The sequence below is a fragment of the Myxine glutinosa genome, chromosome 13, assembly GCF_964187855.1.
Source record: "Myxine glutinosa chromosome 13, kmMyxGlut1.1, whole genome shotgun sequence".
NCBI lineage: Eukaryota > Metazoa > Chordata > Myxini > Myxiniformes > Myxinidae > Myxine > Myxine glutinosa.
The window spans coordinates 81,455,534-81,482,413 of record NC_136273.1 but is presented as its reverse complement, the minus strand read 5'-3'; the positions used below and the strand labels follow the sequence as shown (position 1 = coordinate 81,482,413).

The 26,880-nt window shown below is 45.6% G+C and overlaps 1 protein-coding gene across 13 annotated transcripts in view; it reads right to left on the bottom strand.

The window, feature by feature from the left end:
* The window catches only part of LOC137439047 (protein phosphatase EYA1), a 267,871-nt gene that overhangs the window by 66,624 nt on the left and 174,367 nt on the right, over window positions 1–26,880 (bottom strand). For 11 of the 13 annotated variants that reach the window (XM_078767698.1, XM_068134674.2, XM_068134677.2 and 8 more), the window contains 5 exons: window positions 25,213–25,331; window positions 22,120–22,197; window positions 21,399–21,465; window positions 19,395–19,546; window positions 18,414–18,539 (listed from right to left, as the gene is read on the bottom strand). In XM_078767698.1, coding sequence (XP_078623824.1) covers window positions 18,414–18,539; window positions 19,395–19,546; window positions 21,399–21,465; window positions 22,120–22,197; window positions 25,213–25,331 — 542 coding nt within the window. Of the gene's footprint in view, window positions 1–18,413; window positions 18,540–19,394; window positions 19,547–21,398; window positions 21,466–22,119; window positions 22,199–25,212; window positions 25,332–26,880 lie in introns of those variants that run through there. The other 2 variants (XM_068134672.2, XM_068134684.2) reach the window with 2 other exon arrangements.

The following is a 26,880-nucleotide window of genomic DNA, read 5'->3' as shown; positions in this document are numbered from 1 at the left end:
ATATATTAGGTTATTAGGTCATTAGGTTGGAGAACAGATTACAGATACCATTATTAGTAACTCCCAACCACAACCAGGTCGACTCCATATGATATGATGAGTGGATACCAGAGATAACGTTACCGTGTGGCAGGCAGTGCTTATCGCTCCAGCAAGGTGCAGCAGCAGCTGTATGGGACACCTTGCTGGCGGTTCTCCACTGATGATATGGGGGTCGCATAGTGACTGATATATATATATATATATATATATATATATATGTGTGTGTGTGTGTGTGTATATGTGTGTCTGTCTGGGTGTCCGCTTATAACTCAAGAACTACACATCGGAGAAAAGTTTTAGACACAGATTCGGAATCAGCATAAAATCCTGGTGGTTATAGGCTACGTTTTATTTCAATATCAATGGTTTTAAAAAACCGCACCACCTGCAATTCCATGGTGGTTTGTGGCGGCGCTAGACGTTCGGGGTGCATTGCAATGGTTGTCGGGTTTGGCTGCGGGTCCAGAATAGCTCCCATTTCCTCATGTTCTTCCACTTTTATTTTGATTCTTCTGTTACAACGCCTTCCTTATGTACCTTATATCCCCCGACGAGGCCTCTACATAATTTCATGCGGCAGAATTTCGTACATTTTGAGTGAAAGAAGTGAGACGAAGTTGTAGGAGGAAGAAGAGGCGCTGCCACTGTGGAGGGCCTCGATCGTGAGTGGAAATGGCGGGAATTGCGTTTGTATCGCGAAGTAAAGGATCTGCATTCATTCTGAACTTGCATTGGTGGATTGTTATACATCTGCATTATTTTTCATAAAAAAACTTTATGTTGAACTTGAAGGCCCCAAGCACGGACTATATATATAGCCCTCATTGAGGTAAAAATAAAAGTAAAAATCCTGCTATCGCTTGCCAAGCTAACCGTTCCCCCCCCCTCCCCTCCCCCCTCCCCCTCTCCTCTTCTCCCCTCTCCTCCTCCCCTCCTCCTCTCTTCTCCCCTCCCCCCTCTTCTCCCCTCCCCCCCTCTTCTCCCCTCCCACCCTCTCCTCCCCTCCCCCCGTTCCCCTCCCCTCCCCTTCCTCCTCCCCCCCTTCCCCGCCCGGCAATGCCGGGTACTTCCATGGCCAGCTGTACGTGGGCTGCTCGAGGGTTGGAAAACCAAGCAATCTTATGTCTTGGCACCAAGTAAGAAAACCAGAAATGTTGTACACCAAGAGGTTTTGAGAAATTGAAAATTGACAAAACGCCATGTAGGAAATGTACTGTGATATTGCTCTAAAATATACATGTTCTTTTCATCATATATTTGTATTATTCTTATTCAACCCGGGCAAAGCCCCCCCTCCCCCCCTCTTCCTCCCCTCCCCCACTCCCACTCCCTACCCCCTCACCCCTCCCCCCTCCCCCCCACTTTCCCCTCACCCTCCACTCCCCCCTCCCCTCGCACCTCCCCCCTCACCTCCCCCTCCCACTCCCCCCTCACCTCCCTTCACCCCTCCCCCCACCTGCCCCTCCCCCCCTCCCCCTCACCTGCCCCCTCCCCCTCCCTCCTCACCTGCCCCCTCCCCCTCCCTCCTCACCTCCCCCCCTCCCCTCTCCTCCTCCCCTCCCTCCTCTTCTCCCCTCTCCCTCCCTCCTCTTCTCCCCTCCCCCCCTCTTCTCCCCTCCCCCCCCGTTCCCTCCCCTTCCTCCTCCCTCCCTTGCCCTGCCCGGCAATGCCGGGTACTTCCCATGGCCAGCTGTACGTGGGCTGCTCGAGGGTTGGAAAACCAAGCAATCTTTATGTCTTGGCACCAGTTAGAAAACCAGAAATGTTGTATACCCAGAGGTTTTGAGAAATTGAAAATTGACAAAACGTCATGTAGGAAATGTACTGTGATATTGCTCTAAAATATACATGTTCCTTTCATCATATATTTGTATTATTCTTCTTCAATCCGGGTGAAGCCCCCCCTCCCACTCCCCGTCAACCCCCTCCCACTCCCTCCCCCCTCCCTCCCCCTCCCCCCTCCCCACTCCCCCCTCACCTCCCCTCACCCCTCCCCTCCCCCCTCATCTCCCCCCCTACCCCCCTCATCTCCCCCCCTCCCCTCTCATCTCCCCCCTCCCCTCTCCTCCTCCCCCCTCCCCTCCTCTCCTCCTCCCCCTCCCCCCCCTCTTCTCCCCTCCCCCCCTTCTCTCCCCCCTCTCTCCCCTCCCCCTCTTCTCCCCTCCCACCCTCTCCTCCCCTCCCCCCGTTCCCCTCCCCTCCCCACCCTCTCCTCCCCTCCCCCCCGTTCCCCTCCCCTCCCCTTCCCCCTCCCCTCCCCTCCCCCGCCCGGCAATGCCGGTACTTCCCCATGGCCAGCTGTACGTGGGCTGCTCGAGGGTTGGAAAACCAAGCAATCTTTATGTCTTGGCACCAAGTAAGAAAAGCAGAAATGTTGTATACCAAGAGGTTTGAGAAATTGAAAATTGACAAAACGTCATGTAGGAAATGTACTGTGATATTGCTCTAAAATATACATGTTCCTTTCATCATATATTTGTATTATTCTTATTCAACATATATATATATATATATATATATATATATACATATATATATATATATATATATATATATATATATATATACATATATATATATATATATATATATATATATATATAATATATATATATATATATATACATATATATATATACATATATATATATATACATATATATATATATATATCAGTCACTTTTCGATTCATACCATCAGTGGTGAACCGCCATTAAGGTATCCCATCCAGCTATGCTGTACCTTAATGGGAGCGATAAGTGCCATCTGCCACATGGCACATTACCTCTGGTATCCACTCATTATATGAATCCCCTGGATGCAGCCGGGAGCAAACCAATCCAAATATATGTGCAGTTCTCCAGCTTTCAATGAGCGCAAGTAATGACGTCACTGCCATGTACATACGCTCTGCCTGTCAAGCTCTCAGAGAACCCTCTGACAGAGCAGAATTTTGATCTTAGTTCAGATACTGTCATAAGTGTATGTAAAACTCACAGTTACCGACCTGGTTTCGCCCTTTTTTTGGGGCTCATCAGGGCAACGCAGTGAGTACTGCATACACTTATGACTCTGAAAACCTTTCGGTTATATACCAGTCACTTTTCGATTTCATACCATCAGTGGTGACCGCCATATATATATATAGTCATGTGAAAAAGTAAGTACACCCCATGTAAAGTTTTGACTTTTTCAACATATTTCAACATACAGCTATTTTATCTTCATTTCAACAATATTGATAGATAAAGGTGATATAATATAACAAATATCATGAAACATTTACATTTTGTAGTCCATTGTATAATTTAAATAAACATAAATGCAAATTTCGCATGTGGAAAAAGTAAGTACACCCCTACATTTATCACTACTTCAAATACCTAAAATTAGAATCAGGTGCACCAGCTCAGGTGCAAATGATTAGAACATCGTTAGAGAGGATCTTGGAGGAACCTGTCTTATTTAAACCTCAGACATTTAGTTTGGTTTGCTCTTTGTTGTTGAAGTGTGCGGCGTCACCATGCCTAGATCAAAAGAGCTCTCTGAGGCCTTCAGAAAGAAGGTTATAGATGCCTATGAGTCTGGGAAGGGATTTAAAAAGATCTCCAAACAATTTGACAATCATTCAACTGTCCGGAAGATCATCTACAAGAGGAGAAGATTCGAAACAACTGCCAACTTGTTCAGGCCAGGCCGCCCCAGCAAGTTCAGCCCGAGAGCAGACCGCAAGATGCTGAAAGAAGTCTCTAAGAACCCCAGAATGTCATCACGGGACCTAGAGGTAGCTCTTGCCACTGTTTTTTTGTTTTTTTTTGTTGTATACAGAGTCGAGGCTCGTGAAAGAGCTAACATTTATCAAACAAACAAATCAAACAAACAAGCAAACAAAGTATATAAAAAGGGGAGCGGTCATTTGAGAGCAGTGACATCGGAGATGTGTGGGAGGGAGAGGGCCTGGGGGGGAGGCAGGATAGGTATAAAACGCAAGGACACCAAGGATTTCCAGGAAATAAGTCAAAAGTCACCTCAAAAAAGTGGATTTGGGGTGAAATTAGCAGGGGTAGAAAAGATCAAGGTTTTGGATTGGGGAAGATAAGAGATGGTGGTGAACAGCCGTTTTAAAGACCTGGAGGCAGGAGTGGGATTGAAGAGAGTGAGGGAGTTTGTTTCAGAGACGGGAGAAAAGAGGAATGAAGGAGTGAAGGTGAGCAGAGAGTCTTGATTTTGGCAGTTTAACCATAAGAGGGTTGCAGGCAGATCTTGGTGCGACCTGTAGGAATATTTGGGGGACAGAACCCAGAGAGAGCTGGGGGAGCAAGGCCGGAGAGGAGTCGGTAGAAGACGGAAAGACCACCAACCTGCCTGCGGTGAGTAAGTGAAAGGCCCTCGGAGATAGCGTCATCGCGGGAGATTCCAATGATTCTGAACGCTTTGGTTTCAACAGCGTGAATACGAGCTAGGTGTGAGGCAGGAGCACCAGCCCAGAGGGGAGAGCAGTACTCCATTGAGCTGCGGATGAAAGCCTTGTATGTGGTGAGGAGCTCAGGTGTGCCAAGGAAGGACTTCGCACGACGGAGGATGCCCAGTCGGCGACTCGGCTGTTGATGTCAAAGTGAACGAGTCTACCATTAGAAAGAGAACAGGCTGCACAATTTTGATCTACATGGGAGGTGTGCCAGGAGGAAACCTTTGCTGTCCAGAAAGAACATCAGGGCACGACTAAAGTTTGCCAATGAACACCTCGGCAAAGACCAGCACTTCTGGAACAATGTGCTCTGGACAGATGAGTCAAAGGTAGAGCTATTTTCGCCACAGTACCAGAAGACATGTTTGAAAACCAAAGACAGCAAATGACCACAAGAACCGGATACCAACTGTAAAGCATGGTGGTGGAAATATTATGGTTTGGGGCAGCGTTGCTGCATCAGGGCCTGGGCAGCGCACCTTCATATAATCCACTATGAATTCTTCATTGTACCAGAAGGTGCTTGAGGATAATGTGAGGCCATCTGTCGGAAAGTTGAAGCTCAACCGAAGGTGGACCTTGCAACATGACAATGACCCTAAACATACCAGTAAATCCACCAAGGAATGGCTGAAAAGAAAGAAATGGAGGGTTCTGGAATGGCCAAGTCAAAGCCCGGATCTAAATCCATCGCGAATGATCTCGCGAGATCACGGCGAGGTCACGTCTTTTTGAAGCTGCTCCATGCGCTCATGCTCTCGAAGCTAAGTGATCTATCACAATCGTGTTTTTGTCGAGACTGTATCTATCTTTCGGTGTGTGTACCTATAGCGTATCTTTTGGAAAATTTTCGGTGCTAATTTTTCGTACATGTATACACAATCGTCGGTTAATGGTATCGAGTATTCTGCGGCCTAGTACTCGTAGGCTTAGACTACCGTACCGTCTCCGACCTTGTGGTTTTGTTTTTCTCTGAGCGATTCGTCGAATGCGCTGAAATTATTTTCGTTCTCTGTTTCGTACCAGTCGTTCACCCCGTACCTCCTTGTTTAATATCTGTACTCACAAAACAAACAAAAAAAAAAACCCCCCAAAAAATATTTCCTTCCCAGGTCTTATTCGTTTATTTGTTGTTCTTTTTGTTCGTTCGTTCTTCGTTCGCGATCACGCGGTTAGAAATGTATAATCTCTCCCCTGAACAACTATTTTCTCTCATATATTATAACACCCTTTTCTTCTTTTCCTACAAAAGGATGCTTTCGTCTTGCTCACCAAATCTTACAGAAACTTTCCTCCTTTATGATGTCTCTGATTCCATAGTATCTCTCCCGGGCTACTCCCTCCTCCGGTATGATAGACCTGAGCCTCGTCCTGGAGGCGGGGTTGCTATCTTTATCAAAAACTCTCTTCCTCACTCGCCCTGCACTGCACTCTCTCCACCTCACCCCCAGGAATACCTCTGGCTACGGCTTCCCCTTCGCTCCCACCTCTTGTTCATATGTGTGTTGTACCGTCCACCAAACAGTGATGACTCCATCTACATCTCGCTGTCTGATGATATGGACCAACTTCTATCTACTCATCCCAACTCTCTCTTCCTCATATGTGGTGATTTCAACTGTCATCATGCCAGTTGGCTGGGTGTGGGGTACCTCTCTCACCAGCCATGGCTCCTCAGCAAAGGACTTCTGCGACTCACTGGGACTGACACAATCTGTCAATTTCCCAACCCGGATCTCAGTCAACGGAACATCTTCTCTTCTGGACTTGGTTATGACTAACTTCCCTGAGAATGTCTGCTGCTCTTCTTCTGCTCCGATCGGATTATCTGATCATGTCCTGTTAAAGTGGACATCTCTCTGACCATCCTCAGGGAGCCTGCTCAGCGTCGACGAGTCTGGCATTTCACTCAGGCCAACTGGCACGGTCTTCAAGCAGCCATCAATCATCTGGACTGGTCTCCCATCTCTACCACCTCTGACATCAACTCATCCTGGGAATTCTTCCAAAGTAAATTGCTCTCTCTCATGCACAGATTTATCCCATCTCGTCTTCAGTTGTCATACCCTTCCTCCCGTCCATGGTACACGGAATCTTGTGGTGAGGCTGTTGCCCAGAAACAACTGCCTTCGTCTCCTGGAAAGCAAATCCAACGGAAGGAAATCTCATTTCCTTTCACAAAGCCCGAAACAAGTGTGTGTCCACCCTCAGGAGAGCCAGGAAACAATATCTCTCCGTTCTCAAGACCGAACTCTCTTATCTGTCTCCCTCTTCCAAATCCTGTGGCGTCTGGTCAAATCCGTTTCTGGTGTTTGTTCCCCCTCCATCCCCTCCCTTACCTCAAACGGCTACACAGCTGACTCCGCACGTGAAAAAGCTGAATGCCTCAACTCTGTGTTTGCCTCTAAATCTTGTGTCCCAAACCCATCCCTCTCTGTACCCACCATACCCAGTCGTACCCTGCTGCTCCTGGACTCCGTGTCCTTTCCTCCTGACAAGGTGGAAAAGTTTCTGTCAACCCTCGACTCTGATTCTGCAACTGGACCCGACGGCATCAGCCCACGGGTCCTAAAATCCTGCTCTGCTGCTCTATCTCACCCTCTCTCTGTTCTCTTCACCCTCTCTTTTTCTCAAGGTCAACTGCCATCTGCTTGGAAATCAGCCAACATCACCGCTTTGCACAAAAAAGGTGCAAAAACAGATCCTAGCAACTACAGACCAATCAGCCTTCTCCCAATTATCAGCAAAGTCATGGAATCCATCATTGCTTCTGATATGAAATCTTTCCTCTTCTCCAATGGCTTGATCTCTGATCATCAATTTGGTTTCAGACCAGGTCACTCTACTCTGGACATGCTGCTTCTGCTGTCTCAACAATGGATGGAGGTCCTCAATGCCAAACAGGAAATTAGAGCTGTCTCCCTCGACATATCACGTGCCTTCGACACGGTCTGGCACCCCGCTCTGCTCACCAAACTCTCCTCCTTTGGTATCCATGGAAATCTCCACACATGGCTGGCGGACTTCCTCTCTAGTCGTCGTCAACGTGTGGCCCTGAATGGGTTTCTCTCATCTCCTCTTCCTGTTCAGGCTGGAGTTCCCCAAGGCAGTGTTCTGGGCCCCGTGCTTTTTCTGGTCTTCATCAATGATCTCTCTGACTCTCTCGAAAATCCTCTCTATCTCTTTGCTGATGACTCCACTCTCTGCCGCTCCATTCCTCTTCCCTCAGATCGGCAGTCTGCTGCCTCCTCACTCTCTGAAGACCTGGACAAAATCACAGACTGGTCAAACAAGTGGAACATGTCTTTCAATCCTGACAAATCTCACACTCTTACTATGTCTCTCCGAAAAGATCGACTGGACAACCCTCCCATCTACTTTCTCAACAATCCTCTCCAAGAAGTTCTGTCGCTCAAGATTTTGGGTCTCACTATCTGCCATGATCTTTCTTGGGAAAACCACATTTCCAAGCTGGCCTCCAAAGCCAGTCGCCGACTGGGCATCCTCCGTCGTGCGAAGTCCTTCCTCGGCACACCTGAGCTCCTCACCACATACAAGGCTTTCATCCGCAGCTCAATGGAATACTGTTCTCCCCTATGGGCCGGTGCTCCTGCCTCACACCTAGCTCGGCTTCACGCTGTTGAAACCAAAGCTTTCAGAATTATTGGAATCTCCCGCGATGAAGCTATCTCTGAGGGCCTTTCACTCACTCACCGCAGGCAGGTAGGTGGTCTTTCTGTCTTCTACCGACTCCTCTCCGGCCTTGCACCCCCAGCTCTCTCTGTGCTCTGTCCCCCAAATATTCCTACAGGTCGCACAAGATCTGCCAGCAACCCTCTGATGGTTAAACTGCCGAAATCTCGGCTCTCCGCTCACCTTCACTCTTTCATTCCTCTTTTCTCCCGCCTCTGGAACAAACTACCACACTCCCTTCAATCCCACTCCTCCCTCCAGGTCTTTAAAACAGCTGTTCACCACCATCTCTTATCTTCCCCCATCCAAAACCTTGATCTTTTCTACCCCCGCTAATTCACCCCAGATCCACCTTGTTTGAAATTCCAACTTCTTTCCTGGAAGTCCTGGCAGTGTCCATATGTTTTATACCTCTCCCACCGCCCCCTTCCCATGCCCCCCCCCCCCCCAAAGCCCTCGCCCTCTCTCAGATCTCTCGATGTCTCCATGTCTCTCGGTCCCTGCTCTCAAATGTTGTGTTTGTGTCCTTCCCCCTCTCTCCCCATCTTGTCTACCGCTCCCTATGTTATATGTTTTATGTGTCGGTTTGTCTTTCTGTGTGATTAATGTTCGCTCTTTCACGAGCCTCGATCTTGTATACAAAAAAAAAAAAAAAAAAAAAAAAAAAAAATCTATTCATTCCAAAAAATATATATAATACCATCTCTTACAGTTCCTCCTTTCTACATTCCCTAAACTATCCAGAACTCCACCCCTCCTCCAGTGTCCTCAAACGTATTTTTGACTCGAAGGTCTCAAACTCATTTTGCAAAAAATGTTCGTTTCCCATGAATCGTACACTTTTCAAAATCCAATCTCACCCCTCCCCTCCAAATCCTCCCCATCACCCATCCTTTTCAAATCTCCCCCCTTGCCCCTTCCCTCCCCTCCCTCCTAAACTCCCCCCACACCCCTCCCCTCCGAGACTCTCCCTCGCTCCTCCCCTCCTAGACTCCCCTCTCACCCCTCCTCCTCAAAGCATCCTCCCTGCTTCTTCCCCCTTCCAACTTTCACCTTCATCTCCCCAAACCTTCTGCCTCGCTCTTCCCCCTCCTCAAATAACACCTCACTGTGCCTCACCCAATCTCCATCAAACCTTTTGTCCGCCCCATTCTTCCCTTTCTCCAAGCTATTCTAAAATCTCTGAAATATCTGACACACCTTCAACAGCTCTCCCTACCTCTTCCTCCTCTTCCACATCTTACCCTACCCCACCCCCCCCCCCCCCCTGTTCTGGACCCGATGCTCCCCCTTCCTCTTCATTAACGGTATGGACCTCAAACATCCGGGGCCTTCGCTCAAACTTGACTGACCTCTCCATACAGGTTGCTTCTGACAAACCAGATGTGATCTGCTAAACAGAAACTTTCCTCCTTCATGATGTCTCTGATGCCTTGGTATCTCTCCCAGGTTACTCCCTCCTCCGGTATGATAGACCTGAGCCTCGTCCTGGAGGTGGGGTTGCTATCTTTATAAAAAACTCTCTTCCTCACTCGCCCTCCACTGCCCTCTCTCCACCTCACCCCCAGGAATACCTTTGGCTACGGCTTCCCCTTCGCTCCCACCTTTTGTTCATATGTGCGTTGTACCGTCCACCAAACAGCGATGACTCCATCTACATCTCACTGTCTGATAATATAGACCAACTTCTATCTACCCATCCCAACTCTCTCTTCCTCATATGTGGTGATTTCAATTGTCACCATGCCAGTTGGCTGGGTGTGGGTACCTCTCTCACCAGCCATGGCTCTTCAGCAAAGGACTTCTGCGACTCACTGGGACTGACACAATCTGTCAATTTCCCGACACGGATCTCAGTCAACGGAGCATCTTCTCTTCTGGATTTGGTTATGACAAACTTCCCTGAAAATGTCTGCTGCTCTTCTTCTGCTCCAATCGGCTCATCTGATCATGTGCTTGTCAAAGTGGACATCTCTCTGACCATTCTCAGAGAGCCTCCTCAGCGTCGACGAGTCTGGCATTTCACTCAGGCCAACTGGCACGGTCTTCAAGCAGCCATCAATCATCTTGACTGGTCTCCCATCTCTACCGCCTCTGACATCAACTCATCCTGGAATTCTTTCAAAGTAAATTGCTCTCTCTCATGCACAGATTTATACCATCTCGTCTTCAGTTGTCATACCCTTCCTCCCGTCCATGGTACACGGAATCTTGTGGTGAGGCTGTTTCCCTGAAACAACTTGCTTTCGTCTCCTGGAAAGCAAATCCAACGGAAGGAAATCTCATTTCCTTTCACAAAGCCCGAAACAAGTGTGTGTCCACCCTCAGGAGAGCCAGGAAACAATATCTCACCATTCTCAAGACCGAACTCTCTTATCTGTCTCCCTCTTCCAAATCCTGGTGGCGTCTGGTCAAATCTGTTTCTGGTGTTTGTTCCCCCTCCATCCCCTCCCTCACCTCAAACGGCTTAACGGCTGACTCCGCACGTGAAAAAGCTGAATGCCTCAACTCTGTGTTTGCCTCTAAATCTTGTGTCCCAAACCCATCCCTCTCTGTACCCACCGTACCCAGTCGTACCCAGCTGCTCCTGGACTCTGTGTCCTTTCCTCCTGACAAGGTGGAAAAGTTTCTGTCAACCCTCGACTCTGATTCTGCAACTGGTCCTGACGGCATCAGCCCACGGGTCCTAAAATCATGTTCTTCTGCTCTTTCACTCCCTCTTTCTGTTCTCTTCACCCTCTCTTTTGCTCAAGGTCATCTGCCATCTGCTTGGAAATCAGCCAACATCACCGGTTTGCACAAAAAAGGTGCAAAAACAGATCCCAGCAACTACAGACCAATCAGCCTTCTCCCAATTATCAGCAAAGTCATGGAATCCATCATTACTTCAGATATTAAATCTTTCCTCTTCTCCAATGGCTTGATCTCTGATCACCAATTTGGTTTCAGACCTGGTCACTCTACTATGGACATGCTGCTTCTGCTTTCTCAACAATGGATGGAGGTCCTCAACACCAAACAGGAAATTAGAGCTGTCTCCCTTGACATTTCACGTGCCTTCGATACGGTCTGGCACCCTGCTCTGCTCACCAAACTCTCCTCCTTTGGTATCCATGGAAATCTCCACGCATGGCTGGCGGACTTCCTCTCTGGTCGTAGTCGACGTGTGGCCCTGAATGGGTTTCTCTCATCTCCTCTTCCTGTTCAGGCTGGAGTTCCCCAAGGTAGTGTTCTGGGCCCTGTGCTTTTTCTGGTCTTCATCAATGATCTCTCTGACTCTCTTGAAAATCCTCTCTATCTCTTTGCTGACGACTCTACTCTGTGTCGCTCCATTCCTCATCCCTCAGATCGGCAGTCTGCAGCCTCCTCACTCTCTGCAGACCTGGACAAAATCACAGACTGGTCAAACAAGTGGAACATGTCTTTCAATCCTGACAAATCTCACACTCTTACAATGTCTCTCCGAAAGGACCGACTGGACAACCCTCCCATCTACTTTCTCAACAATCCTCTCCAAGAAGTTCTGTCGCTCAAGCTTTTGGGTCTCACTATCTGCCATGATCTTTCTTGGGAAAACCACATTTCCAAGCTGGCCTCCAAAGCCAGTCGCCGACTGGGCATCCTCCGTCGTGCGAAGTCCTTCTTTGGCACACCTGAGCTCCTCACCACATACAAGGCTTTCATCCGCAGCTCAATGGAATACTGTTCTCCCCTCTGGGCTGGTGCTCCTGCCTCACACCTTGCTCGGCTTCACGCTGTTGAGGCCAAAGCTTTCAGAATCATTGGAATCTCCTGCGATGTAGTCAACACCGAGGGCGTTTCACTCACTCACCGCAGGCAGGTTGGTGGTCTTTCTGTCTTCTACCGACTCCTCTCCGGCCTTGCTCCCCCAGCTCTCTCTGTGCTCTGTCCCCCCAATATTCCTTCAGGTCGCACAAGATCTGCCTGCAACCCTCTTATGGTTAAACTGCCAAAGTCTAGGCTGTATGCTCACCTTCACTCTTTCATTCCCCTTTTCTCCCGCCTCTGGAACAAACTCCCCCACTCCCTTCAATCCCACTCCTCCCTCCAGGTCTTTAAAACAGCTGTTCACCACCATCTCTTATCTTCCCCCATCGAAAACCTTGATCTTTTCTACCCCCGGTAATTCACCCCAGAGTCCTTGCAGTGTTCATATGTTTTATTCCTCTCCCACCTCCCCCCAAGTCCTCCCGATGTCCCTGCTCTCAAATGTTGTGTTTGTGTCCTTCCCCCTCTTCCCCCTCTCTTTTGTGTCCTTCCCCCTCTCTCCCCATCTTGTCTGCCGCTCCCCTTGCTTTTTGTGTCGGTTTGTCTTTTTGTGTGATTAATGTTAGCTCTTTCACGAGCCTCGATCTTGTATACAAAAAAAAAAAAAAAAAAAAAATCGAGATGTTGTGGGGGGGATTTGAAACGAGCTGTGCATGCAAGAAACCCCTCAAACATCGCACAGCTGAAAGAATTCTGCATGGAGTGGGCAAAAATTTCTCCCAGTCGATGTCAGAGACTGGTAGACAGTTATAAGACATGCCTACTTGAGGTTGTTTCTGCCAAAGGGGGCAATACCACCAATTAGAGCCAAGGGTGTACTTACTTTTTCCACATGCGAAATTTGCATTTATGTTTATTTAAATTATACAATGGACTACAAAATGTAAATGTTTCATGATATTTGTTATATTATATCACCTTTATCTGTCAAAATTGTTGAAATGAAGATCAAATAGCTGTATGTTGAAATATGTTGAAAAAGTCAAAACTTTACATGGGGTGTAGTTACTTTTTCACATGACTGTATGTATGTATGTATGTATGTATGTATGTATGTATGTATGTATGTATATATATATATATATATAATATATATACTACCGGTCAAAAGTTTTAGAACACCTCAATTTTTCCTGTTTTTATTGAAATTTATGCAGTTTAATGGCCAGTGAATAACCTGAAATGGTACAAAGGTAAGCAGTAAACTGCTCGAGGTTAAAAAAAAAGTTTAGGTTTGCAAAAATGGGAAAATAATGTAACTTGCACAGTTATATTGTAAAAAAACGGCCTTCTTCAGGGAACAAGGAATGGGTTAACAACTTTAACTTGACATTATAGTATATCACTTATAGCTGTTCTGCAGCAATGTAAGTAAATTCAGCCTTGAAAGTTGATGCAAACAATTCCTACAGGTGTCCCAACCTCTGCTGATTTCTTGATTACAAACCCCCTGTCTGTATAAAAGCAGTATTGGAACAGACTGTTGTTACACCCTCTGAAGCATTATTTGGACAATATTGCACTGCAGGAAGTAGTGTATTGGAAGCTGGAGGAAATTCTGACAGGAAGAGGTCTGGCAGACCCAAAGCCACAACAGAATCAGAAGACAAGTTTCTGAGAGTCAACAGCTTGCGAGATAGGCAGCTCACAGGACAACAGCATCAAGCACAGCTTAACACTGGTCGAAGTAAGAAAGTCTCAGTTTCAACTGTGAAGAGAAGACTTTGAGCTGCAGGTTTGGCAGGTCGAGTGGCAGTAAGAAAGCCATTGCTAAGATGGCAAAATAAGAAAAAGAGGCTTGCCTTGGCCATGAAGCACCGCCAGTGGACTACTGAAGACTGGAAGAAGGTCTTATGAACCGATGAATCAAAATTTGAAATCTTTGGTTCATCACGCAGGGTTTTTGTACGCCATCGGGTAGGCGAAAGGATGGTTCCTCAGTGTGTGACACCAACTGTCAAACATGGAGGAGGAAGCGTGATGGTCTGGGGCTCTTTTGCTGGATCCAGAGTCGGCGACTTGCACAGTCACTGGCAGCCTGAACCAAAAGGGCTACCACAGAATTTTGCAGCGCCATGCAATACCCTCTGGTATACGCCTAGTTGGTCAGGGGTTCATCCTACAGCAAGATAATGACCCGAAACACACCTCCAGGCTATGTCAAAACTACCTTCGAGGAAAAGAACAAGATGGTGGGCTTCAAATCATGGAATGGCAAGTAACAGTCTCCAGACTCAAACCCCATCGAGCTGGTTTGAGATGAACTGGACAGAAGGGTGAAAGCAAAGCAACCTACAAGTGCAACACATTTGTGGGAACTTCTGCAACAGTGTTGGGAAGAACTTCCCGAACAATATTTGATTTCCATTGTAGAAAGAATGTCACGAGTGTGTTCGGCGGTTATATCTGCAAAATGTGGCTACTTTGCCGAGTGAAAAATTTTAATTAAATTTTGTCAAACAAAATCATTATATGATTTCTGTTTTATCTCCAATTGTTTATTTGTTCTATGCTTAATTTCAGAGTACATTGAGACATTAAACTGCGTAAATTTCAATAAAAACTGGAAAAATTGAGGTGTTCTAAAACTTTTGACCGGTGGTGTATATATACATATTAGTATCTGCAATTTTGGTGCTCCAACCTAATGAGCGAACGTCATGACGTCATTGCCATGCATGTCCGCATTGCCTGCAAAGCTCCGGAGGGGCCATCTTGCAGTGCGTCATTGTGGATGTTAAATTCAGATACTGTCACAAGTGTATGCAAAACTCACAGTTACCGACCTGGTTTCGCCCTTGTTGGGGCTTCATCAGGGCAACGCAGTGAGCCTTCCATACACTTGTAACTCTGAAAACCTTTCGGTTATATATCAGTCATTATGCGACTTCATACCATCAGCCCTGGTGTTGGCTTAGCGGTTAGCATCCCGGCTTGGGATCCTAGGATCGAATCCCGGTCGATCGCTGAATTAACGCCAGGGGGGTTGACTCAGCCTGTCATCCTTCCGAGGTTGGCAAATTGAGTACCAGCTTGCTGGGATGAATGATCACGGTGTGTACACCGTATCCCTGTGGTAAGAGCGTGACCAAGGGTTGGCGTCAGGAAGGGCATCCGGCCATAAAAACATTGCCTCAAACAGGGAACCATGATTGTCATGGGGCCCGCAAGGCTAACCCCTGCTCCAGCAGGGAAAATGGCCTTAAAACGATCATTCTTTATACCATCAGTGGAGAACTGCCAGTAAGGTGTCCCATACAGCTGCTGCTGCACCCTACTGGGAGCGATAAGCACCGCCTGCCACACGGTAACATTATCTCTGGTATCCACTCACTATATGGCGTCGACCTGGATGCGGTAGGAAGTTACTAATTAGTATCTGTAATTTTGGCGCTCCAACCTAATGAGCGAACGCATGTACATACATATATACACTCAGTCTACAAAACATTAGGAACACATGCTCTTTCCATGAAAAAGACTGATCAGGTGAATCCAGGTGAAAGCTATGATCCCTTTTTGAATGCACCTGTTAAATCCACGTCAATCAATGTCGATGAAGGGGAGGAGACAGGTTAAAGGAGGATATTTAAGCCTTGAGACGAATGAGACATGGATTGTGTATGTGTGCCATTCAGAGGGTGAATAGCCAAGACAAAATATTTTCGTGCCTTTGAAAGGGGTATGGTTGTCGGTGCCAGGTTCTTGACACCGTTTGAGTGTCAAGAACTGCAACGCTGCTGGATTTTTCACGCTCAAAAGTTTCCCATGTGCATCAAGAATGGTCCACCACCCAAAGGATACCCAGCTAAAGGCAGGCCAGTGGTCGAAAACGGCTCATTGATGAAAGAGGCCAAAGGAAGCTGACACGAATTGTGCAAAGCAACAGACGGGCTACATACAGTTAGTCAACTGACAGTCAGGTACAACTTTGGTGCCGAAAGACCCATAAAATAATGCACAACTCGTCGTACCTTGACACGAATGGGGTATGGCAGCCGACGACCGTACAGAGTTCCACTTCTTTCAGCAAAAAACAAGAACCTGCGGTTGCAGTGGGAGTAAGGAATGAAAACACTTGACACTGGAGGATTGGGAAAACATTGCCTGGTCTGATGAATCCCGGTTCCTGCTCTTTCACGCTGATGGGAGGACTAGGGTGTGGAGAAAACCACATGAGTACATGCATCCATCATGCCATGGGGCAACATTGCAGGCTGGTGGTGGTGGTGTGAAGGTGTGGGGTGTGTTTCATGGCACAAATTGGGCCTCTTGATAAAAGTGGAGCAACATTTGAATGCTCAGGATATCTGTACATCACTGCCGATCATGTGCATCCCTTCATGGCAGCAGTGTATCCATCTGTGAATAGATTTCTTCAGCAGGATAATGCCCCATGCCACAAGGCTAGGATTGTCCAGGAATGGTTCCATGAACATGACAGTGAATTCAGCTTACAGCATTGGCCAGCCCAGTCACCAGATATCAATCAAATCGAGCATCTGTGGGATGAGATGGACTTGCTATTCGGAGTAGAAATCCACTACCAGCCAACTTGCCACAACATCGGAGTCAACATGCGCCAACATCCATGTAGAACGCTTTTGAAACCTTGTAGGGTCCATGCCCCGACACATGGAGGCTGTTCTAAGGGCAAAAGTGGCTGCAACTCAATATTAGGAAGGTGTTCCTCATGTTTTGTACACCGAGTGTATATATATGTATCCATACAGTAAACCCTTAAATATAGAGGAAGGTGGGTGGTGGCCAAAAATAAACACATCACAATTGAAATGAACATGTAAAATAAATATTGATCAACTTTACAAGAAAGTCTCCTGCTGTGTTGAAGCAGATTAAATGTGTCCCCTCCCTTCTGTAATGGCTATAAAAGCCCCCCACCATTCATTCCATCTTACGGTTATCTCTTAAATCGTCTTCCTTTGTAATCTGTCGATGTGTTTCTTTTAGAAATCATTCTGCAGCTCAATAAAACAGTGAATAATAATAATAATGATAATAATAAAATCACCTTTGTCGATCGGTTTACGCTCCAATGCCATTATTAACGGTGTGAGAAAAACTAAAGGCTCGTATTACGAGATAACCGTCATAACTCAGCTCAAAAACTGTGATTGGTCGAAATGAAACCCGCGCTAACTAAATTGGTACACAAAGAGGTTGCCCGGGATTGGTCAAAATCACGATATTTAAAGGATTCATTGTATGTGTATACTGTATGTGTATAAACACACACACACACACACACACACACACACACACACTAATGGAGGCGGATACTTTGAGACCTGGTTGGTCTCTCCGTTCCATCTCCAGAACTCAAGATCACGTTTCACATTGTGTAAGGCTAAGCTGAGAGTAAACAAATTAATAATTAAAATTATCTCCTTTGACCTTAAGTTGCTCACAAATATGTTTGCATCTGAGCTGACGGCAGCTGCACGAAGCAGATCAGTGATTCAATAAAAATATGGTCGCAGTACATGAATGTGTCAACAATCAACATAGAATCAATACGAAACATCTTTATTCCTGTGTCATTTATAACAGCACAAGGAAACACAAACATCTGATGTAAATGATGTGAAAAAACACAATATGGAAAATAATGATCCCAAGCAGGTAATTTTCTGTCTGAAGATGCCATGAGGAAGCTCAGCAAAGCCAAAACAAGCACACCAAATAAAGTGTTCTGTCTATCCAGCACAGCTTTTTACCTGCAGGAGTGGACAGGAAATCCCATTACTGGACTATAGATTGTAATACTCACCTTGATTAACTCAAATTGTTCTCCTTCAAGCCTCACGCAATACCAGTGGCTGGATTATCCGCCCACAATGGTCAATACGGAAATACATTCGAATCAGTTTTCTAGTCTTGAGAAATTTCAAGCACTGTGCATGCTGTTGTATTCATGCCCGACTCATCGAGCAAACTGCATGATGCGCAGGTGAATGTGTGTCGACAGTTCATCACAAACTCCTGCAATAACCTCGTTTGCTGCTGAAACAATCGAGCATTGTGGGAAGGAAGGTAGCCTGCATTCGTGAGGTTTCTCTTTGACCCTCTTCGTCCACTGGTTGCATCATTAGTGTGGTTTTGCCACTGAGGCAGTGCCCCTCAAGATTAGGCAACGAATCGGAATATAGTCACGGAACGAATGCAAAATGACTACTCTTTTTGAAAGGTTCCTTTTCTACTTAAAAATAAAACGCGAGTATGATGAGAAACAAGACATTTCAGATTATGTTTATGTCTGTAAAAATGGCCAGAAAACTAAGTAGAATTAGCTTAAATAACCAATGAAAACAAACACAAACCTCAAGAAAGCACCTGTAAGGATAATGGATGTGTGGTCAACTTAAAGAGATTAACACGTTGAAGAAAAAAAAAACCTCACCCTGCATTTGGTATGAGTATGGCGTCTGCCCTGGCTGGGGCGTGCCAAAGCTCGTGCCGTATGCCGCCAGGTAACCAGACTGACCCTGCCCCTGGGCTTGAAGAATCCCTCCTTCAGTCTTTATTCCTACAGGGCCAGATCAGAAGATACAGTATCCATGTTTGTGACGCACATGCAGGAGGATACCAATTGTAACTAGAACGGCACTCGGTAGAGCGCATACCTAAACCAGGCTGAACAGTTTATGTTTTGTATCCCACTGATAGGCCGAATCTGGATTTGGACCTGAACCAAAATCGAACTGGCTTTTTCTTGTCACCAACCAACTCGTCCACATCTTCTTTAAATATCATGTCATATATCGCTTTTCGCCCGATCTCTCAATGGTGAAGATTCACTTCAAAAATTAAATAATTCTCATATCCGAAACCATATTCAGATCTTCACCAAAGTCGAATCGATTCGGTTTTGTCACACACACAACCTGTCCACCAGGTTTCGTCCAAATCCACCCATAACTTTTTGAGATATCGTGTTATATATCGTTTTTGGCCCTATCTCCCAATGGTGAAGAAGCACTTAAAAATTATAGTAGCCGCATACGGATCCGTATATTCCCCAAAATCTAATCATTTCATCCTTGTCACATACACTACCTCTCCGCCAAATTTTGTCCGAATCCGTCCACAACCTTTTGAGATATCTTGTTCACAAACAGACAAACAAACAGAAAAACAAACAGACAGACAAACAGACACACAGCGGTAAAAACATAACCTCCATCCACCTTCGGTGGCGGAGGTAATAAGGTCATCACTAAGAAAAACCAGATGCAAAGACCTATCAACATCAAGTTGGTTACTACTGGTTTGAGAACAGTTCATGATGACCTCATGGACCTTGTTTTTATTCATAGCATTTTTCACTTCAATATTTCATTGCAAACACACATGGTTAGAGTGACCCAATACCAAGTCTCACCATATGACGGAAGACCATAATGTTGTCCGCCTTGGGCATATGATCCGTAAGGCACGGCCTGCGCCATTACGGCTGGGTACTGAGGCTGCCCTGCATAAGCTGCCATCGGTTGAGCAGGAGGAACAGACAGGATATGTGGGTACGACCGGCTGCTGAAAACACATTGAGATATGAATGAGGCATGGAAGAGAGAGGTTGCCAGATTTAATAAGTATCGTTTGCAGATTTCAAGCACTATTGCAGAAAGTGAATTGAACAATAATAAACTGCATCCGGGTGACAAGGTAAGATAAATATTGCAGAAGATACAGGTGTACATGATGAGAAAAAAAAGAAAACAATGGATTTTTATCAACTGAAAGCTGAGAAGAATATTGTTACATTTATGGGGGTAGATAAAAGGATCCCATAGGGAAGGTAGGATTGTATAAATGTAGCATGGACCATGGACGCGTAGGAGAAATCTCGATGTACTTAAGTAGGGAAACTGTAGCTTAAGATTGTTCATGTGTCTTCACACGAGGGGTGAAGCGATGCTATGTAGTGTAGGGATTCAGGCTAATTTTCCTCAGTACATGATTTCCCCACTGTAATTTTCCCTTTACGTTTTGCTGACAAGACCGGCCATGAAAACCTCCTTTAAACAACAACCACCGCCGACAAACGCCAAGCAGAGCCGATCGGACTAAGCCACACCCAAAGGACCCAATAAGGAAAAAGGCCACGACCAGTCATGAAAACCTCCTTTAAACAACAACCACCGCCGACAAACGCCAAGCAGAGCCGATCGGACTAAGCTCCGCCCAAAGGACCTAACGAGGAAAAAGGCCATGCGCCTGAAGGTCATGATTGACCGAGACAAGCATGGGGTGAGTTGGGAAGAGCTTCGCTATTGGTCGGTGGGACGTCATCGAGAATCTTCGAGAGAGAGAAGAGGAAGGGCGCATCTCTTGGGCTGGTAAAGGAGCTTGGCCATTTTGTGCGCTTTTGATGAGAGCTTTCGGAGCTTTTGAGAAATCGGAGTGAGGAGGTTTTAGCAGCTGTGGTGCTCTTCAGGGAAGCTGGGGGCCGTGTTGTGTTTTCTGGCCAGGAATCGAGAGGAGGACGTCTTAGCTGCCCCCTTCACGGCTCGGTGCACTCGCGTTGTCGGCTGGTGCCATATTGTGCGCTCAGGCACGGGAAGCGTTGGACTTGGCCACCACTGCCGACCTCACCAAAGTACTCGTTGGGACGACGAGCTCAGTGCACTATAAAAAGGAACATTTTATTTTATTTTATCTTTCCCCTAAGTGTCTGTTTTTGAGTCCATGTGTGGAAGAAGTGTCTCAGTTGGAATTTTAGTTTTTACCTCAGCACTCATTTTTATTCCTTGGTTTATTCTCATTAAATTAATTATTGTTGCATTTTATTTGCCGTGTTTGGTTATTCGTTGTGGTTTCGGTATAAACCCATTTGCTCCGTTCAGATAAATGCTTCGCATTCCTTCATCACGCGCGCGACAAAAATACCGCCATTTTCGGGCTGCCGCCTCGGGAGTAAAACTGTTCGGCTATTCGTCCAAGGCTGATTTTAATCGCTATGGACAGGACAATATGTTATGCACTATAGGAAGCGAGGCGAAGCTGATATTTTGAGCATTAGCCCTTGGTCAGAGTAAAATATGGCTGCAACGAAGGGCTAACGCTTGAAACTTCAGCTACAACTTGTTTAACACAACGATTAACATACTCCTAACAGCTTCCGGTTGATAAAATCCATTGTTTAACTTTACCATCGACGTCCACTGACACTAGTCTCACCAAAGACTGGTATTCCATTCGAAAATAAATTAATATCATATTGTGATGAAGAAGAGGCACAATCGGGCTTATCAGAAACTTCAAAACTTTGGATGTGCACGAGTCTCGGAAGGCAGGTGGACTGGTAGAGGGGGTGAGGGTGAGGGTGAATGGCGGGGACCACAAACAACCAAAACCTTTGGCAGAAACACAACCGAGCGCTTACTTTGATGAGTAGATCTGTGGAGAGAACTGCAGTGTTTGTCTTGGACTGTAGCCACTGCTGGCTATTGCTGATGAAAACGAAACAAAAACAAGAGAAAATGAGATAAGATCCATGCTGGGTCAGTCAATGTGCTCTATGTGTTCCTTATTGTCCCCTATTCCCTCAAACCAAAGCCAAGTGTTTTGCAAAGAGAGAGAGAGAGAGAGAGAGAGAGAGAGAGAGAGAGAGAGAGAGAGAGAGAGAGAGAGAGAAAGAGGAAGAGGAAGAGGAAGAGAAAGAGAAAGAGAGAGAGAGAGAGAGAGAGAGAGAGAGAGGGGGGGGGGGGGGGGGTGAAAAAATAGAGTGGATTAAGCAACCCTCGTTTAAATTAATCCGCAACAGATGAGGATTTGCGCAAGCAGAGAGAACAAGATTAAAATTTTCAGCTGACAGGAATAAGGCGAGATTAATACAGAGTATTGTATTGTTCTTCCATCGAAAAACCTCTTTTGGGAGAAAAAGAGAAACCTCTAACATTGCTGGCACTTGGTCCTCAGCCAAAGTGTGAAGAGAAAGGACTCAAAGCAGGGCATGAATCTGAAGAGATCCATATCGGTGGCAAGAATTTTTATTGCTAATCTTTGTGGGAGGTTTCCTGGACAGTTCACACAATCAGGAAAGCAATACGAGGTACAGCATCCTATGGTGGTACCATCGTCTGTTTACAGAGATGCAAACTTACCAGTGCCTGAGAAGGTATCTATCGCTGCATCTCCAGTCGAAACGGGTAGGTCACTGCTGTTCATCGGTTCCGTTTTCACTGTGGAGACAAGTTGGACAAACCAAAATGGTGCACGATTTTGGGAAGCGGACGTATGCTTTTCACCAACTACAGACACAGATAATTATATACAGTACTCCCATTGTAAATGTACAACAACACGATATCATCACGTAGTTGTTTGCGGGGGGTAGAACGTGTCTTCCACGGAATTATGGAATAAAAGACAAACAAGCATGCGCTTCAGAACAGGAGTAAGTTGGGGGTGCAGCATGGGGGAAAGGACCTGTTAAAAAGAAATGTGCAGCAAGCACACTGTCTCGCAGATGCCGGGCAAAGGGGGAGGCGGGGGGGCTCCAAATAAGGTTACACATTAGCGGGCCTACTGTCTACGGTAAATGTGATTGGATTCGGGTTTACACAGAGATCAGACCCTGTGTATTTTGAAATGAGAGCCGTCCTACTGCACATTTGAGTCCAAACAACTGTTACATTAGCTTCAGCCAAAAGCCGTGAGGTGGAGGGGTGGGGGAGGGGCTGGGAGGATAAAATGTTGAAAAAAACGATTTTAAGAAGGGATAACGGTTATTTAAAAAAAAAAATCATAAAACAAATGAATTGAAATTTGTTGCCCGTTTCACCATCAGGCAGAACCGTCATATAAATGTATTTATTTATTTATTTATACACAACCCTGGTTTTTAAATCAGTGAAACAATTGCCAAAAGAACAACAAAAATTGCATCATCTGATATCGATTATGGCTCACTGCATTCAACATGAACCATCGGTAGCACAAAAAAACTGAATAAACAAAACAATAATCTGCGAACCGTACGTTTTGAGAAATTTTGATTCATACATGGAAACAAAACAGCGAATGACGACTTGTACAATGATTTAAATAAAACAGGCGTTTCAAACAAAATAATAGGCAAACCCGTTGATAAATCAACCTTCATGAAATAAATCACAATGACACGTCTTTACAATGACATCATTCTGACCGACGGATCATTGTTGATCATCTTGAAGCAAACGCCAGTCGGAAGCATTATCTGACAGCAATCTCTTAGATTGCACGCAGCCGGCCTCAGTGGCCTTCATCCCTGACCATAATCCTGCTGCGATTCATTCGGACCTTGGGATCAATCACCTAGGCTATGTTTAACCCTTCAAAAGTCATGCCACACGCGATGCACTCGGTTTATTGTGCTGCACGCCGTTTCTCGGCACCAGCCATTCACGGAGACGATAATGAAAAACCGTGAGCCAAGCATCGTGGGCCGATAGGCATAGGTAAGAGAAACGAAGAGTCTAAGTTCAGCAACAGGTGGGTCTAAGTCCACCGACACGCCAAATTAAATTTTCCAAAGGCTTTGAGACTGAACCGGGGCATGCAGAGGACAATTTTCTGTTTCATTTGAGTGCGAAGAGGAAAAGAAAATGGCGCCCTTTTCATCGTGCGGCAGTGAACGTTTCAAGAGTCGTCAGGTGTGGAATTTGCGCCGACTGTGAAGGCAGTGTTCGTGACATTATGGTTCCCAGTGTGATGCCGGACCCAATGAGCCCTGAAGGGGCTCTACTGAAGCTACATAAATCACCACAATCCACTTGGTGCTCGTAATCTCCAAGTGGTGCTTGCGTTCGACTCTGTCAGGAATGACGTATGCTACCAGGGCCTCTGATAGTTTTATGCAATATTAGAAAGTTGGAGGTTAAAGTTGCGGGCGAGGGAGGGAGTGGGAGGGCACAGATCAAACAAACAATATCAGTTTTGAAGGAAATAAACTCAAGAGTTGTTAAATCATAAATCAGGCATCCGGCAATTTTCAACGCCGACGACTCGGCATTTGGCTCTTGTCCACGAGTCTCAGGTAGCCATGACGGGAACACGCAAATATTCTTGGCTTCATAAAGAAGTCGATGCACTAAAAAGCAACCACGATAAAAATAATAAAGAGCTTGCAGCAGAATCAACATAGTGGCAACGACGGTGAAGCCATTTTTTTTTACTATATTAGCCGACATGTGCCCCGGTTTAGAATAGGTACACCGTATCCCCGCGTGTCGTAAGAGGCGACTGAAGGGTTGGCGTAGGAAGGGCATCCGGCCATAAAAACAGCCTCAAAAAGGAAACCATGATGATTGTCATGGGGCCCACAAGGCTAACCCATGCTCTACCAGGGAAAATGGCCTTAAGAACAGGGGGGAAAAAAAGCCAAAGTTGAAGACCTGGTAAGAATAAATGTGAGACAAAGCAAAGGTCATAGGCAGCCAGCAACGCATGCACACACAAAATGGTGGATCAGTCAGTACGCAGAGCCCTGCTGTGAAAACAACAAGTGATTGCCCATTCAGCTGTATGAAGAATCGCCATATCCTCACCTGGAAACAGCAATGAGAGAAAAATATTAATAATTAAAACAACCTAACAGCATATCATTAGTAAGTGCATAACGATAAACGTCTTTCAGCAGACTTGTTGAATGCACCAGGGTACTGTTGGAAAAGTTTTGAGTTTGTTTCATCAAACGATTTTACATTAAGAAAGCCAGCTTGTAATGGAAAAGCGCTCACACCTTATGTTAACCACCAACCTCCCTCGCCACCGGGCTGGGGTGAAAAATGTAAATACAAATGAAAAGAAACAAGCAAAACTGAAAGGACACAGTGTCACGTTACGACTCCAACGATACAAATTGACATTCATAAACCGAAAGATGCTGATAAAAAAACATTGTTTCAAAGACGTCGCCTCCTTAATCAAGCTCATGCACGCACAGCACAGTTGGAACATCTCCAGCAGCACGCCATGCTGCGTTGCTTGCACAAGCACTGGACCCGATCAAGAAAATCATTCATTGTAAGAGTAAACCAACGACCAGCTTGACCTTAAGGAGGAGAGATTATTTTAAACTTTCAACTAAATGGCACAGGCAAGTGCCTGGCACAGTACCTGAGAAAACTATTGAGAGAAATGGGCAGAATCATGGTTAGAAGCAGAAATAAGAGCGGGTGGAAGGAGAGAGGGAGGGGAGGGCCGAAGCCTACCCTCTGTCCCATCTGAAGTCCTGCTAGTGGCTTCTGCACCGATCTTGTGTCCTCCGGGAGAATCCGAACTTGTGCTCGCTTGTCCTGGAGGACCCCCTAGCTCCTGCATATCCATGGACCTGCAAAAATAGTGACCCTGATTACAATAAGTAATTTTCAACCAAAGCTTATACTCAGCCAAAGATGAAAGATGTCCAACTTTAATCGCCAAAGTGGCAAGTTGATTTGATGCACATGCATACAACATTTGTGAATTAAAGGGCAAAGCATTTCAAAAATTAAGGTCAATTTCCACATGTACACATCTCAAAAAACATTTGGTATTTAAAGCCAACAACGACTATCATCTTGTGTTTTCACCCTTGTCTGTTTGTCTGCCAGTGTGCAGGACATCTCAAAAAGTTGTGGACGGATTCGGACAAAACTTGGTGGGCAAGTTGGGTGTGTGACAAGGAAGAATCTATTTGATTTTGGTTAAGATCCAGATCTGGATACGAGAATTTTTAAGTGATTCTTCACCGTTGAGAGAAAGGGCCAAAAACTACATATGGCACGATATCTCAAAACGTTATGCACGGATTTGGACGAAACTTGGTGGACAGGTTGGGTGTGTGACAAGGACGAATCGATGAGATTTTGGTTCATATTCGGATGCAGATCATAAACAAAACATAAACTGTTCAGCCAGGCAGAAGTATGTGTTCTACCAAGTATCATTCTAGTTCTAGATGGTTTTCATTAATTTCTTCCTCTTAATCCACATTGTACAGGTTGTTGATACCAAGACAGAATCCTTTCTTCAGAAATATTCACATAGCAATTGATATAAAACATCTTTCCTCTTGAAGTTGTTATTCAAGTTGTAATACAGTCACATGAAAAAGTAAGTACACCCCATGTAAAGTTTTGACTTTTTCAACATATTTCAACATACAGCTATTTGATCTTCATTTCAACAACATTGATAGATAAAGGTGATATAATATAACAAATATCATGAAACATTTACATTTTGTAGTCCATTGTATAATTTAAATAAACATAAATGCAAATTTCGCATGTGGAAAAAGGAAGTACACCCTTGGCTCGAATAGGTGGTATTGCCCCCTTTGGCAGAAACAACCTCAAGTAGGCATTTCTTATAACAGTCTACCAGTCTCTGCCATCGACTGGGAGAAATTTTTGCCCACTCCTCCATGCAGAATTCTTTCAGGTGTGCGATGTTTGATGGGTTTCTTGCATGCACAGCTCGTTTCAAATCCCCCCACAACATCTCGATGGGATTTAGATCGGGGCTTTGACTTGGCCATTCCAGAACCCTCCATTTCTTTATTTTCAGCCATTCCTTGGTGGATTTACTGGTATGTTTAGGGTCATTGTCATGTTGCAAGGTCCACCTTCGGTTGAGCTTCAACTTTCCGACAGATGGCCTCACATTATCCTCAAGCACCCTCTGGTACAATGAAGAATTCATAGTGGATTCTATGATGGTGAGTTGCCCAGGCCCTGATGCAGCAAAGCTGCCCCAAACCATAATATTTACACCACCATGCTTTACAGTTGGTATCAGGTTCTTGTGGTCAAATGCTGTCTTTGGTTTTCAGCAAACAAGTCTTCTGGTACTGTGGCCAAATAGCTCTACCTTTGACTCATCTGTTCAGAGCACAT